Source organism: Podarcis bocagei (genome assembly GCF_964188305.1).
Source record: "Podarcis bocagei genome assembly, chromosome: 10".
NCBI classification, from domain to species: Eukaryota; Metazoa; Chordata; class Lepidosauria; order Squamata; family Lacertidae; genus Podarcis; species Podarcis bocagei.
This window is the reverse complement of record NC_138135.1, coordinates 37,835,644-37,849,991: the sequence shown is the minus strand read 5'-3', so window position 1 is coordinate 37,849,991 and position 14,348 is coordinate 37,835,644. Positions and strand designations below refer to the sequence as shown.

At 40.0% G+C, this 14,348-nt stretch overlaps 1 protein-coding gene and 1 long non-coding RNA gene across 16 annotated transcripts in view; one reads left to right on the top strand and one right to left on the bottom strand.

The window, feature by feature from the left end:
• The window catches only part of ANKS1B (ankyrin repeat and sterile alpha motif domain containing 1B), a 337,482-nt gene that overhangs the window by 3,318 nt on the left and 319,816 nt on the right, over window positions 1-14,348 (bottom strand). For all 15 annotated transcript variants that reach the window (XM_081209629.1, XM_081209637.1, XM_081209638.1 and 12 more), the window contains 5 exons: window positions 12,137-12,265; window positions 9,383-9,454; window positions 6,670-6,756; window positions 3,680-3,817; window positions 650-817 (listed from right to left, as the gene is read on the bottom strand). In XM_081209629.1, coding sequence (XP_081065755.1) covers window positions 650-817; window positions 3,680-3,817; window positions 6,670-6,756; window positions 9,383-9,454; window positions 12,137-12,265 — 594 coding nt within the window. The remainder of the gene's footprint in view (window positions 1-649; window positions 818-3,679; window positions 3,818-6,669; window positions 6,757-9,382; window positions 9,455-12,136; window positions 12,266-14,348) is intronic.
• LOC308595509 lies at window positions 836-6,663 on the top strand. The gene is made up of 3 exons (XR_014012067.1): window positions 836-3,382; window positions 4,260-4,442; window positions 6,492-6,663. It is a non-coding gene; the product is annotated as an uncharacterized lncRNA (long non-coding RNA).

Sequence of the window (14,348 nt, the reverse complement as noted above, 5' to 3'; positions counted from 1 at the left end):
GGTCAGCAGATTGGGTCTTGGCTCTCTGCCCACAGGTCGGAGGCAGGCAGCAACATCTAGGGCCTAGGGCTCCCAGGATTCAGTTTGTGAACTCACCAAGCTCAAGACAGATCAGGACTTATAGAAAGAAAAACTCAGTCCTACATCCCAGACATATATAGAATAAAGAAAAAGTGAAGTGAAGAGCAGATGTACTGCAGCCGGTCTTAAGGGTGGGCCCAGCTGACCTTTCATTGGCAATGGAAAAGTATGATTCAAGTACTTTTTCCAATTTCTGCAATGAAAGGTCAGCAGTTTGGGATAGCTTTACTATGTCCCAATCTCAGGTGGGAGAGAGGCTGCAGTGTTCAGGAAGTAGGACCTTCCAACTGAGGGTGGCTTCCATTGAAGTGAAGGCATCTATGCAATAGTGTCCTGTAAAGGTGCTGGGGGAGGCCCAGGTGGCAGCTCTGCATATTTCTAGTAGGGGAGTGTTAGTGGAGAGTCCTGGGAGCCCTATGTCCCCAAACATTGCTGCCTGCCTTCGCCCTGTGGGCAGAGAGCCAAGACCCAATCTGCTGAACCCTTCATTGCAGAAATGGGGAAATGAGTTCAGCCTAAGCACCAGCACCAGCAGGCTTTTTTCATGGGTTGTACATATTTTACTCACCACAGATTTTCGAATGCTAACACGAGGTTTTGGAATTGGTTTTGTAGGTTTATTATCGAAGCTTTCAGGAAGGGTTGAAGAATGACCTCCTTTTCGAGCTTGAAGTGCTAGTTGGTAGGCTACTTCAAATGCCTGTCCCAATGTGAGAATTATTTCATAGGCTAAATTCTGGAACAGCAAAAACAGCAGCATGAAAACAGGTTAGATTAAACACATTTCTTTTAGAAATCTAAATTATAACATCGTCACATATCAGTAAGAGCTTAATTTTCACACTCTGGAATACTGCAGAACTGTGATTCCCAAACTTTTTCTCCTGGACCACTTGAAAAATAGCCAAAGGTCTTGGTAGACCACCTAATGGATTTTTCTGCCTGCTTAGCAATTGTAATTCAGTGTGCTAGATCCTAAAGTATTTTTTTTAAATTATATAGAATTCAAATTTCACTACAATAAGAAATAAGAGAATCAATAAACATAGAATTAAAAATCATATGTTAATGTAATGGATGTGGTTATGGTGTTACACAAAATATTGTTCTGAGGGCCTTCCCGTCTTTATTGCTGCTTTCTTCATACCCATCCATTGATTCTCTACTGTCGTGCTCTTTTCTGCCTCTTTGCCCCATTTTTGAACAACACCTCACTCTTAAGGGGAAGAAAATTGTGGACCTGTGACCAAGAATATATGGGCTTGAGGCATTAAAGCAAGCATTCTCAGCACATCTGTAAAAAGACCATAGCAAGGAGCTGTTCTGCTATATAGATGCTTCTTTGGTTAATTTTCTGTACCTTTTGTATCCTCAGAACACAGACAAAACATTCATTAATTTTCAGTTCAGATGATCATTAATAACAGAAGCCCTATGAATTTTTTTCTCTTCTACTCAATTTGTATTAGAAAATGTATTTTGGAGGGTGGGGGAACCAATTCACAGCCACTCTCCATACAATTTAACTATCTGCATACATTCATTCCTACTTACCAGCCATAACTCAACAAGAGAACTCTAATGCTTTATAATGCACACATTATTATTTTTCTAAGTATGAAAGCTAAAAGCACTACAGTTATGTGAAGATATAATATTTTAAAGTTTCATGGCACAAATTTAAATTAATAAAACAGAAGCTTCCAGCATACCTATCTATTACTATTTTGTTAAAATTAAAAATAGACAAGAGGTTACCTTGAACACTTATCTTCCAGATGTTGTTGGATTCCGACTCCATCATCCCTAACAATTGGCAGAGCTATCTGAAGCTGATGGCAGTTGGCATCCCACAACATCTGCTGGGCCAAAGATTCCCCACCCCTGCTTTATCATTTACCAGCTGTACATAAATTTATTTTTCCAAAGTCAAATTTTCATTCCTTATAAAGAGTTTCTGTCATTGTTTTCAGAGCCTATTAGAGCATTGAAATGTATAAGAGTATTACTATAAAATCATATTGCCTTATTTAAATCCAGGTATCTTTTCCTAGCCAAAAAAACAAAATTGTGCTATCACTTAACATAGATTCCTGAAAGTATAACAAACTATTCAAGATTGCTTTAACTTGGGGGTTCTCAACCTTTCTGTCTACTTAAGAGAGCTGAAAAACACCAAGACCAACCCCCACTAAAAAGTGGTACAAGGGAACAGCCAGTTCCAAAATAGTGCGAGATGAAAGCAGTTTGGCATAATCAGCGGATATCTAATCCATCTTTCAAAATTGCTAAATTCTTTCCCACAGTGTTCTCCTGATGACAAGGTGTTTCAAAGCTAAGCTTTCCTCAGGTCTGCTCTGGAGTTATTGTTACTCATCTTTGTAAAGAGGAGTTTTACTTGTATATCTATCCTATCCCATCATTACGTGCCTCTCAAAGTCTTTATAGCCATCTCCTGTAATTTCTTCTGCCATTCTCCTTTTGCCCTCAACTTGTACCTTATTTCCACCCAACCAAAAAAGCCTGCCAGTTTCTTTCATCCCTCTTTCCTGGTCCTTGCACATTCATTTTTGCTCATATAATAGTTTTCTTTTCTTACCCCTTCCTATTACCAGCCGATTAATGATAATAAATGTTAACCTGTTACCTGTCTCTAATTTTCTTCAACACCTTCACTGGCCCTTTTACATCAGAAGAGGAAGAGCGACCTTTCCCCCCACCCTCATTTTTCTGGCTCTTGCTCATTTATTCAAGCAGTATTCACGGAGTGGCTGATGCTGCATTGGTCCAATGAAGAGGGCATGGCCAGCAAGCAAGTTTGCACTGGGCAGGCTGTGCTAGTGATGTCCATCTGAAAGTGGCCCCAAACTCACTTGTGGGCCCCAGTCTGATGTCTAAGAAGCACTGCTTTATGAGTAGGAAAAGGTGTGACACATGTATGTGTGCGAAGCAGTAGTCATAGGCAATAATCATTCATCCTGCCTATATCCCCTGGGAAGCTACAGCTAATCATGGCTTTCTATTATTGAATTAGGAATAAGCTACTACAGGATAATGATATGAAGCAGCATACAAAATTTGTAAATAAAAGTATTGCCACACTTTTTAAAAGTGAATATCTAAAAAAAAAAAGTCCCACCTGAAGTGGAGTTCACCTATTTCCGAAGAGCTGAGCAAAAAATTTATATTGTACCAGGGTTGGTCCTGAACAATCTTCATCATAGATAAACTGCAACCAAGAATTTGATGATCTGGCTAGTTATACTTCTATTTCTGTGATCCTCGGCATCCCTACTTAGAGGTAAGGTTTTTAAATTCAATGGAACTTATTGATTCACAGAATTGTAGATTTGGAAGGGGCCCAGAGGGTCATCTAGTCCACCCCCGCTGTAATGCTGCAAGAATCCTCTTTTCCAGGCTAAACATACCCAACTCCCTCAATTGCTCCTCATAAGGCTTGGTTCGCCCCCCTCTGCTTACTCCCAATGTGGGGCTAGGATTGCAGCCTAAAGTATTTGCATCTGTCTCAGCAAAATTGCATTTATAAATATTTTTGATTTTAAAATGTGACCAAGTAGAAATATATTTATAGACCAACCACATCAAAGGCTGTGAACACATGGCAGTAATGGTGATTTGTCTTCAAGTCTTTTGTGATATAAGCAAATGTAGAGAGGTCTTCAGGGTCTTGTGCAGCACAAGAAATGTTACGAATCTCGTGTTCAGCAATAATATTCTAAAAGAAAGAAAAAGAAATGGCAACTCAGTGGATTTGATTAACATCATACAGCCCTTCAATCATTCAGCTGCAAAGTGAGAGTATGAACATCTGGGGCAGTGGGAGATGGGGGTAACGTTCCATAGCAGCCTAGTTTCCCCCAAGTAAGCCTCATTAATAACAGCTCAATAAATAATACACTTAGGCAGCCTTTCCTTTGTCAGCAGAGGTAAAAAAAAATGTGTGTATCAGGAAGACGACATAGATCTGAAGACTACATAACCTTCCCATTCTCCCAACACCCCTCCCTCCCCAAAACAAAATTGGCATAAATATATTTCCTCCCAATTGTTTCTAGTGGGAGGAAAAATACATATGCCAATCTTCAAAAAGAGAGGGAGAGTAAAAGCATGCCCACCACTGTGTCCTGCTGTCACGTGGCCAGAATCACCTGTACTAGTGATTCTGAGAATAGATTGTGGTCGTTATTCTACCTCTAACCACACAGAGAACAAGAACATTGTAATGGTTTGGATCCAGACTTGTTCCTCTGCAATCAGAAGGGCAACCAGAACCCAGCAAAGGCTCACTGCTCAGTGAAACAGGGATGTGAAGAAGTTAAATGAGCCAAGCAAAATGAAGGGTACTGTCCAGATACATTAACACTTGGTATAGCAAAATGATATTTATACCTTCATTGCATTCAACTTTTCCAAATGTTATTTCACATAAAAACCACCAGGATGAGTTTGTTTAGTTTAAGCTAAGAACTTCAGATGCAATACTGTCACCACAATCCAAAACCCTGTTTGTGAACTGGTGCTGTGGGATTTGGTCATATATGTTTCATCTTTAATCACATACTTAGGAATTAGAATAAATTATCTTCTGAATTTGGATGATGGTTAATCTGCCATGCTCATGTGCCATCCTTAATCTGTTTTTCCCTGTGACAAATTTCCTCTGAGAAAGTATATTTTCAGGCAACTATGAACGCTCAAGAGAGCTCACTGAAATATTAATTTAGCAATCTATTTTAATAATGTATACTGAAAACTGGTTATTTGAATCTATGGGCTTGTGTTTTAGAAGAGAATCAAAACTATTAAATCCTCTTATCTCAAATTGTTGGAGCATTTTTAAAACTCTTATTTCTACATAAAGGACCACAATCAAATTAATGATTATGCCTTAATGAGCAATAATTATGTAAAGATCTTTAGACTCAGTAAGTTTAATACTCATTTAATTTTACACTACTTTGGGTAAAACCAATGATACGTCTTAATTTTAGTTCCTTGTTCTTAATTTCAGAATAGATTGCAGTGATACTAAAAAGCAGGGGTTCGGTTTCCTATGAATGAGAATAAAAAAAGATTGCCATAGGCTGTTGATGGTTGATAGCACAAGATTAGTTTTCAGAACAAATTAGAACTGGAAAGAATGCTTATGTTAAAAGAAGAAGCTCTATAGTTCTGTGGACTTTATAGTTTTTAATGTTCATTTCAAACTCCGCTCTGGTCCACTGAAACGTGCTGGAATTTGAACTCTCTTAAGTGAATATGGCATGTATTTACAGCAGAGGTGGGGAATTTCCAGCCTTCAGGAAAATCTTGGCTCACCAGGCCATCACTTACCCATCAGCCGATGTCACTGGTAACTTTGGCTGATGGGTGGGAGAATAGGGTTTAATCCCATGTTGGCTGTGCCACCCTGTTTCCAGCTGGGAACAAGATCATGCCGCATAGGCAGCAGAATTTAAACTACCCATCAGACATTAAAGTCCTTTCCTTTTCCTTTAATCAGCCAGGGGGTGGCATGCAGATGGGAAACGCTGCCACCCCCCTGCTTACAGCAGAAGTAGAGCAGCTTCCCCACATTTGCAGGAGGGGGAAGGGTGCTTTGCCACTTTAAGGTAGTCCCTGTGCTCCTGATAGAAATGTAGGGGAGAGATACTCAGGGACGCAGACTTATAAAAAATATTGGGGGGGGGGCCCCGGGAAAGCTCATGAATAATAAATAATCTCATGAATATGCAAATAAAGTGGCGCCGCCTCCTCGTGAGCGAATAGGGGAGAGCGTGCTGCGCCTATTAATCAGCTCCGAAGGAAATTGGGTGAAGCTTTTGCTCGGGAGGGAGGGCAGGAGGCATGCAGCCCGACCCTGTGCATTTTGGGCTGGGGGAGGGGCGGCGATGGCGCTCTGCTGGAGGGGCGCCGGAGATTATTGGGGGGGCAGAGCCCCCCCAAACGAATTTTTGAGGGGGCTCGGGCCCCCTCAAGCCCCATGGAGTCGGCGCCTATGGAGATACTACATTTAGAACTCTTCCATAAGGGTACTTTCAGATTTTACAAAAACCAACCAGACTGTCCTCTCCAGAAAAAGCATGCAGTGACTGCCCAAGACCTACTGTGTAAACTACTCAATGGGTACAAACAACCTATTGGGAAACAATATTACATTTTACTACAATTAGTGCATCAAGTGCTAACTTTGTACTTTTAGGCCGCAAGCTTATACACACAATGGAAAACAATGGGACTTACTTTTGCATAGACGTGTGCAGGATTTTACTGCTAAGGGATCTCAGCTGTGCCTATATTTTCTTGATTTATCGAATATATTTTAAAAATAACAAGGGAACAGCCAGTGTGTTTTGTTTGCCTGAGTTTAAATGCCGTGTTGCTTCCAGATGGGGACGGAGAAAACAATGCTGGAAAAGGACAGGAACTTATGCTAGGAGTCATCCCACCATTATCCTGTGTTGTCCAGGAAGGCCAAAAGAACTAATGTGCACTTTGAAAACGGGTGGACATACATGTGGAAGAACATCTTATTATAAAATGTATGAGTAACCAAATGATGCCTACCTTATTTGTTGCATCAATAAATTTTACCCCTTTATAAGAGACTGATAAAACAATAGTAGGAACTTTCTTCATTTGTTCTGTAGACTTCTGAAATTAAAAACAAACATGAAAGAATGTGGTGTATTGAACAATGTACATCTGATTTCCTTTTCCAAGACAATATACTACACTCAACTGTAGGGAATGGGAAATAGAGGATATATCTCATTATATATTTTAATAGCCCATCTCTGAAAATGCGTGGAATAAGCCACCACATGCACATACATAGTACAAGAGACATGAATACTGGTCAAACCCACAAGAAGTTTGATTGCATTGCTTCCAAGCGCCGGGAGGATTTGATGGAGGATAAGGCATTCAGGTGCTACTAGCCATGATAGCTATGATCCAGCTCCACTGTCCAGTTTCTGGGAATCACAAGCGGGAAGAGTGTTGTTGCACTCAACTCCTGCTTTTGGGCTTCCCATAGGCATCTGGTTGGCCACTGTGAGAACAGGATGATGGATGAGTTGGGCCAGCAGGGCTCTTGTTACATTCTTAAGCGGGTAATACAAAAGTGGCTGGCTTGGCTTTGCCTCTGACAAAGCAGCAGCAAAGTTTCTTGATAATGTAACAGATTTTTATCTGGACAATTGAGGCTTCTTCATCTACTCTGGTGCTTACTGTGAGATGTTTGGCTTTAACAGGCCTGCAGTTTAACACCCCTCAGGATCACATCCTTATTCTTCGATACATTACAATTTTTAATGCTAAAATAGCCTGACTGATTATCCCACCTGTATGCACTTGTGTAAAAGTACTGCAGTTTCCTTTGACATTTTAAGGGTTTTAGAGATTCTGTTACTTCCTGAAAAACTCAAAAAATTATGTAAAAGGGCCATATTTATTTTATCTATGTTTAATATAATCTGTGTCCCTTTTTAGTAAAGATAACACAAAGCAGTTACCAACTGAAACACTGAACAAGAAAACATCCAACAGACAATAAATATCAGGAGAAGGAAAACATATTAAAATGATTAGTTAGCTCCCAATTATAAAGATTTTTGAATTATAAAGAAAAATTATAAAACTTTTTATTTGTATAGTTCTACATTTAGATGGGATAAATATAGATATCAATTATGCTTCGTAAATGTTGAGTTAAGATGCCAACAGTTTTCCTCTTCTTCATACAAATAATATATTTGAGCACCAGAAAAGTACATACAGAATGTATAATGAGAATGATTGAGGTTATGGTTTAAACGTATTTAATTGACATCCTTGGAACGCCTTTCAAAAGCGTCAGCCTTTATCTCCCCAAAACTAAATATCAGCCTCTTATTTACACTTTGCTGCAGATAGAAACAAATAAAATGAAATAATTTGTATTTTCAATGGTATATATTCTTAATCATTTCATAAATTTGTAATTACCCATGAAAACAATGATGCCAATGAGCTGTTAAGATTTTATTCTTATCTAAATAGATTTTGTTGGACAACTGCCAGTGACACAATTGTAGGATATTCTTATAATGTCTTAAGTGAAAAATACGTTATGATTGGGCATTATCACTCCTGAAATGTGACTCCACACTGATCTCTCCTGTCCCTGCTCTCAGCAGTTGTTTTTAATACTATATTATTATGGGTTTTCTGTCTTGATTAGCATGAACAGGCTTATTGCTGTTTTGCCTGAAATACTTGAAGGATTATCAGAGAATTAACCAAAGGAATTAACCAATATTCCCTGATGGTACTAGCTTTTGGAACGTAGCATCCATCAATGTCTGAGGGAAGGAGAAGGAGACTACTAGAAGGATCCCCCCCCGCCCCCTTTTAATTTGAGCAGAGAAAGGAGTCTGAGTTTGTTAAAGGAAAAGTACTTTGGGGGTTTCCGTTGTTCTCCTTGGGAAAGTAAAACAGGACTAGTGGTTTTGCTCTCTGCTTTAAATGTTCTGCTTGAATTTTTGTAAATGGGCAGGCATTACAAAAAGACACCATATTCCTCCAGTACTCCCTTGGCCAATGGTGGCCAGCGATGTAGTTTGCTACAAATAGCTGCCAGTGGACCATGCATAGCAACTGATGCAGGATTGGAATTCCCATATTTACCCTTTAGGTGCCAGGAGGAAGCAGCGGAGGTGGGAATGACACTGCCAGCCCCATGCACAGGCATGGCTGTTGAGTCCCTGCAAATGTTAGCAGCCTGTGTCTGTGCTGGAAAAACCATCCACCCAGTAAGCACCATTCAGCAACTTCTATCTGAATCACTGCCTCCCAGCAGTAAAGGTGGAAATTCTCTCTCCAGGCCCCCTCATCACATTCCAAGGGATTTAAAATGGCTTACGCTTTCCCCAAGGGAGTTCCCAAGTTCCACCAAAAAGGGGCTTGAGTATCCAGTCCTATGGGAATTTACTAGTCAAGTTTTCTGTTAAGGAAATGCTTGGCCTGCTAAATCTTATTATATTCTCTACAGAAATAAAAAGGTGCAAGGGGGGGGGGAATCTACTTATCAAGAGGTAGGAAATATACAACGTGCATGCAGTTGGAGGTTTAAGTGGTAACATGAAAAACTATGTAACATATGTATAATTAAAGTATAAAGAATATTGCAAAGAAATCCAGAGTTATTTCATTTAATGTACAACATAGATGAAGTGAGGCAGTTACAAGTAAAAGTCCGGCCTATTACAGCCGTTTTGAAAAAGTAAGTTTCACTCACCCTCATTTTTGCACAGGCATCCTGCGTTGATTCTGTGCCTCTTAGCTCTTTTACCAGCATAGAACCTAAATACTTATGAAAGAAACAAGGCACTGTTTTCTGAAGTTATGAAACAGAGTAAGCAAAATTTCAAAGAAAGCTTATTTGCTGACCTAAAACATTCTAGGGAGAGTAGACAATGTGAGATACAGCCTTCTCTGTAGTGGTGCCCTGCTTCTTGAATTCGCTCTTCTCAGAAGTACACTTGGTGCTGACACTTTGGCACCAAGTAAAGCCCTACCTGTTTGTGCCAGGCATTTTCAGTGTTTGAATGTATTGATTGGTGGTTTTAGCTGCTCTTGTTGTTTAAAAGGGTTTTAAGATTTATGATTGTGTTTTATGTGCTTTTAAGAATTTTGCTCACCAGCCTGGAATCTATTGAGCTAAATCCTCTTCATTAAATCAAATCTATAATATTCCCTTTCATAATGTTAGATTTTACATAGTAAATTTACAAAGTGTTATTTCATGCTCTTTGTCTAAGTTAATTTATTAGCAGTACTAGCAGGTGTTGTTGCTGATGTTATTATTAATTACTCACCCTTCACCCTAAGATCCCAAGTTGAGTTACAACAATTTAAAATACATTAAAAACAGTTTAAAACAACTTAGTTGTCAAAGGCCAGAATAAAGAAGTGCACGTTCATAATTCAACTGTATAGTGAACTTGCCAGACACACATCTGTGGGTAGGAACCTCCACAACCTAGGGGCTGCTACAGGGAATGCCCTGTCTGGCAACATGACCCCCTGAGCCAGGAGGAAGGGAGGTGCGGTGGGTGCAGGTTGCCCGGGTGTCACCACCGATGGTGACAAAATGGGGCGGCACTCACCGCAGGAGCCTGCAGCGCACCCGAGCCACATGTTTTTCCTGGGAGAGACGCGGTGGCTTGGGCGCGTGCAGGCTCCACGCTGCCCAAACTGTCCGCCCACTGCCTCCCCCCCAGCTGTAGGGCGGCTGAGTGGGAGGAGGCAGGCAGACTCCGGAGGCCCCACGGTGCACCCTGCCCTATGGGCAGCTCGCCCCACCCTCACTCTGCCCCTATGGAAGGATCGCCCCGCCCCTGGGCACGCTGCCCCAGACGCCCAAGTGGCTTCCTCCATCGCTGCCCTGAACTTCTGCATTTTCCACCTTTAAAATAGAGGAACACCTACAGATGTCATATTCATGGGGAGAAGTCATCAAAAACAAAACCAAGGATTTACTCTTAAAATCTATGTCTATACCAGCTGTCCATATACAAATAGAAAATAAAAAGTCACACTACTGTGCAGTCACAGGACCATGCAGGGTGCACATGTGATGTAAAGTTACTTAGGTTGCAATTCTAATGTTGGCCAAAGGGCAGCTGAGGGGCACATGTGCCAATTCACCAGTGGAGGAGTTCTGTCTCTGGGGCACTTTTATGACCCTGAAGGAGCCCCTGGCATGTAGATGCAGTGTCAGTGGCAGGACATGAAGGGGGCATATTGGATGTAGACTGCAGGAGGCCTTGTATTCCCTCATTCCCCTGAAAAGCACAAAAAATCTATACTAGTCCTAGAGCAGGTGTAGTCATTCTTCCTTCACTAATGTCAATGGGATAAAAGGGGGATGGACACATATAGAAAAATGAGAAAGATGCCACTACTGCTACCTTCTACTCTGGCTGGAGCAGGCTAGTGGTGCCAAAGAAACGGAGGATCCTTTCAAGAAATTTCCACCACCACATTACTGCTCAGTGGTATGCATTCTTCTTGGTATATAACATTTTATTTAGTTCACTATTGTGTGTTACCAGGAAATTCTGTCCAAGATCATAAAGTCCAGTATTATAATTCTGCAAAAAAAGCCTAAATCGTCTCAGTACAGTTGAATCAAAGCTGTGAAGCTTTTTTTCCTTTTTTAAAAATAACGTGTGTAGCACACTGCTGCTCAAGATGTAAAAGGGTGGTTTTTTAGGTTTTTTTTTAAAAAAAGATTAAGTCTTATTAGAGCCTAATTTCTTTCTATTAAGTGAGTAGTAGATTTGACAGATTCTTCAAGGCTTTTGATAAAACCAAGGACTGGTAATTTTTAATAGCACCACTTTTAAAACAGCGATTGAAGTGTTTGCTTCCAATGTGCTGGAATCAGCATGTGAACAAAATGAAGTACTTCACACAGCAAGAATTTTATAGAAGGCAGTAGTACCACAAGATGTGGTAATGGTCACTAGCTTAGAGAGATTTTTAAAGGAATCGGGCAAATTAATGGAGGATTAGTCTATCAATATGGGAGCTAAATTCAATATCCATGTACACAGGCTATGGTGCAGTTCTGAGTACCTGATTCTGGGGACAAGCATGGGTGGAAAGCTATGGTTGTCTTCATGGTCTTCATGGTCATACTCAAAAACCTTGAAAACAATGCATCTGGGTTCCCCTTCAGTTCTCTCCCTAGCACCACCTTTTTATATATTTATGAGACTTTGGATGTCAATGGCATAAAAAATTGGATGTTTCTTTAATAAAGAGCAGGGACTGAAACACAGATTTAAAGATAAAGCTACAATTTCATTCTGTATTCTGTTCACAATAATGTAAAAAAAATTATTTGTATCATTTTTGTTTCTGTAAGAAAGACGTTATAGTTGTGCTAGGTAGAGAAAAAGACTACCAAAATGTTAATGGTCACTACTTAATCTGGACAATTTCCAACTATTCTCAAAGAAAACATTGAGTTTGGCAAACTTACAAATGCTTTGTAATCGCATGACTGGAAGATTAGTTTCTCTGGATGATGCTGCCAGTATTGTACCGGTGTTGATGCTGTTGCCTCATTAGGAGGTCGTAAGGTAATTGATGGTTCACCCCAGTCTCCAGTCTGAAAATCAGATGTATTCAAAAAGCAATGTAAACTGAAGGCAATTAGCATATTTCACTGTGGTTGCAACCATGGCATTTTGGCTACATATTATTATTTACAGAACGTGCCATTCTGAAGAATAAAAATAACTTTATGAATGCCCATGTAGTCAGCATTTATTACTTCACTACAGCCTCCAATCTGAGTTGTCTAGCAAGGAGCAATGTCAAAAATAGGCAGACATTATTTAAATGCTGCTGCTACTTATACACCATTGTTATCCTTGTGCATAAGAAACTAACAGCTTGCCCATATATATGAGTGTTTGGAAGTAAGCCTCATGATTTCAAGCACCTATAGGATTGTAATGCAACGAGACCCATACTCAAATCCACTTTGTCCAGTAGGCTTGCACATGATTGCAACCTGTGCCTGTGCCCACTTGCTTATGAGAAAGCCCAACTGTAATCATTGGGACATGTTCTGTAATCCTATGAAAGCCTCCTTAGAAGCAAGTCCCACTGAATTCAATGAGGCGTCCTCCCATTTAAGTGTATATAGGACTGCAGTCTTATTTTGAGGAAATGTTGATGAGAATCTGAATATGTTTCTTAACTACCACCAAGGATGCTTGAATTTAATTAATTTTCTTACAGATAAAAAAGCAAATATTTAAACTGATTTAACAAAATGGTTACATTTGGAAAGTACTTTCTAAATCTATATGTATTGCAACAAATCTTACAATTTGCTTATCTCCGACTTCTGAGCCTTTTTGTCCCAGTTTAATATACTCTTTCTACTCACTGTTCTTCAACTCTGTTGAGATCAAATCGGCAACTATTTGTTAAAAGCTTACTAACAATTTTAAACAAACTTGAGAAATAAGAGGTTGGATCCAGGAAAAGGCCTGCAGAAGGAAGGAAGCGGAATCTGGCTTTCTGCTCCTCCTCCTCCCCCTGGCAGCCCCACCCAGCTTCTCATGAGGATCAGGGGAGTGAATGCGGTGGATCTGTAAAAAGTAGGCAAGTTGCCTTCTGTGAGTGGGAGCTCTGCTCACAGAATATGCTCTGACAACTTATGGGGGATTCCTCCTTAGTCCTCTGTGCCACAATTCATCCCATTTGGCAGAATCCCTGTTACTCAGGAGACTGCTTGGGCAGGGTAGAGGGCAGAAAAAACCAGCTTCTGCCAGCTCCCTTCTGTAGCCTTTTCTCTGGCTCCATCCCAAGATTAAATCAAAGCAACTGAAACACGTAATTGCTGTTGAAAGCAAATGAGAAAATTCCAATGAAAGAAAATGTTGCTTCATTTCGTAAACCAGGACAGAGCAAACAAAACAAGCATTATACATCCATTTTCATGGGCCACATAATCATGACAAGACAGAGGTTGGTTTGTACAGATCTACAAGGACAAGCACAAGGTAAACTGGAAGACATCAAAATTAATAGTAACCTTCCAATGTGAAAACTGAAGCAGAAGACAAAACAAGCAGAAACAACTTTGTGCCAATATTACTGCCTCATTGAAAACTAATAGTAATGTAATTGCAGATGTGGTACTTTCCTTTAAAAGTGCTTCAGAGATATATAAATTGGCATCTTGCAATCAACTATTAACTCCTGTGCTTTTCTGAGTTTTGTTTTGTTTTGTTTTTTGTGGGAGGGAGGAGGTGTCTGGGTAGACTTGGCAGATACACTACATTTCCAGCAAGTAGCGCTTTATCTAATCACTATTTCTTGATGCTGGAAAATGCTGAAACTGTGAAATGTCTGTTGTGTAGACAATAATAAAATAACAGTTAATACTTAGCTTTATATAGCACTTTAGAATGTTTAAACCATGTCACATGGATTAACATTTTGCAGTTGCTAATATCAACATTAGACACTCATAGTTTTTAAACATGGAGGCTCTATAAGGATAAATTATCTGCCTTTGAGCCCATTCAAAATTTATGCAGTGCCTCTTTGCCACATGTATAATGGCATTCCGTTGGTGAAATATGGAAGGGCTTTTCAAATACCCAAGGACATACAGTGGATATGTATTCAGGCACTGACATCAGCCACAATTTTCTTGCCTATGCTCACTGCAT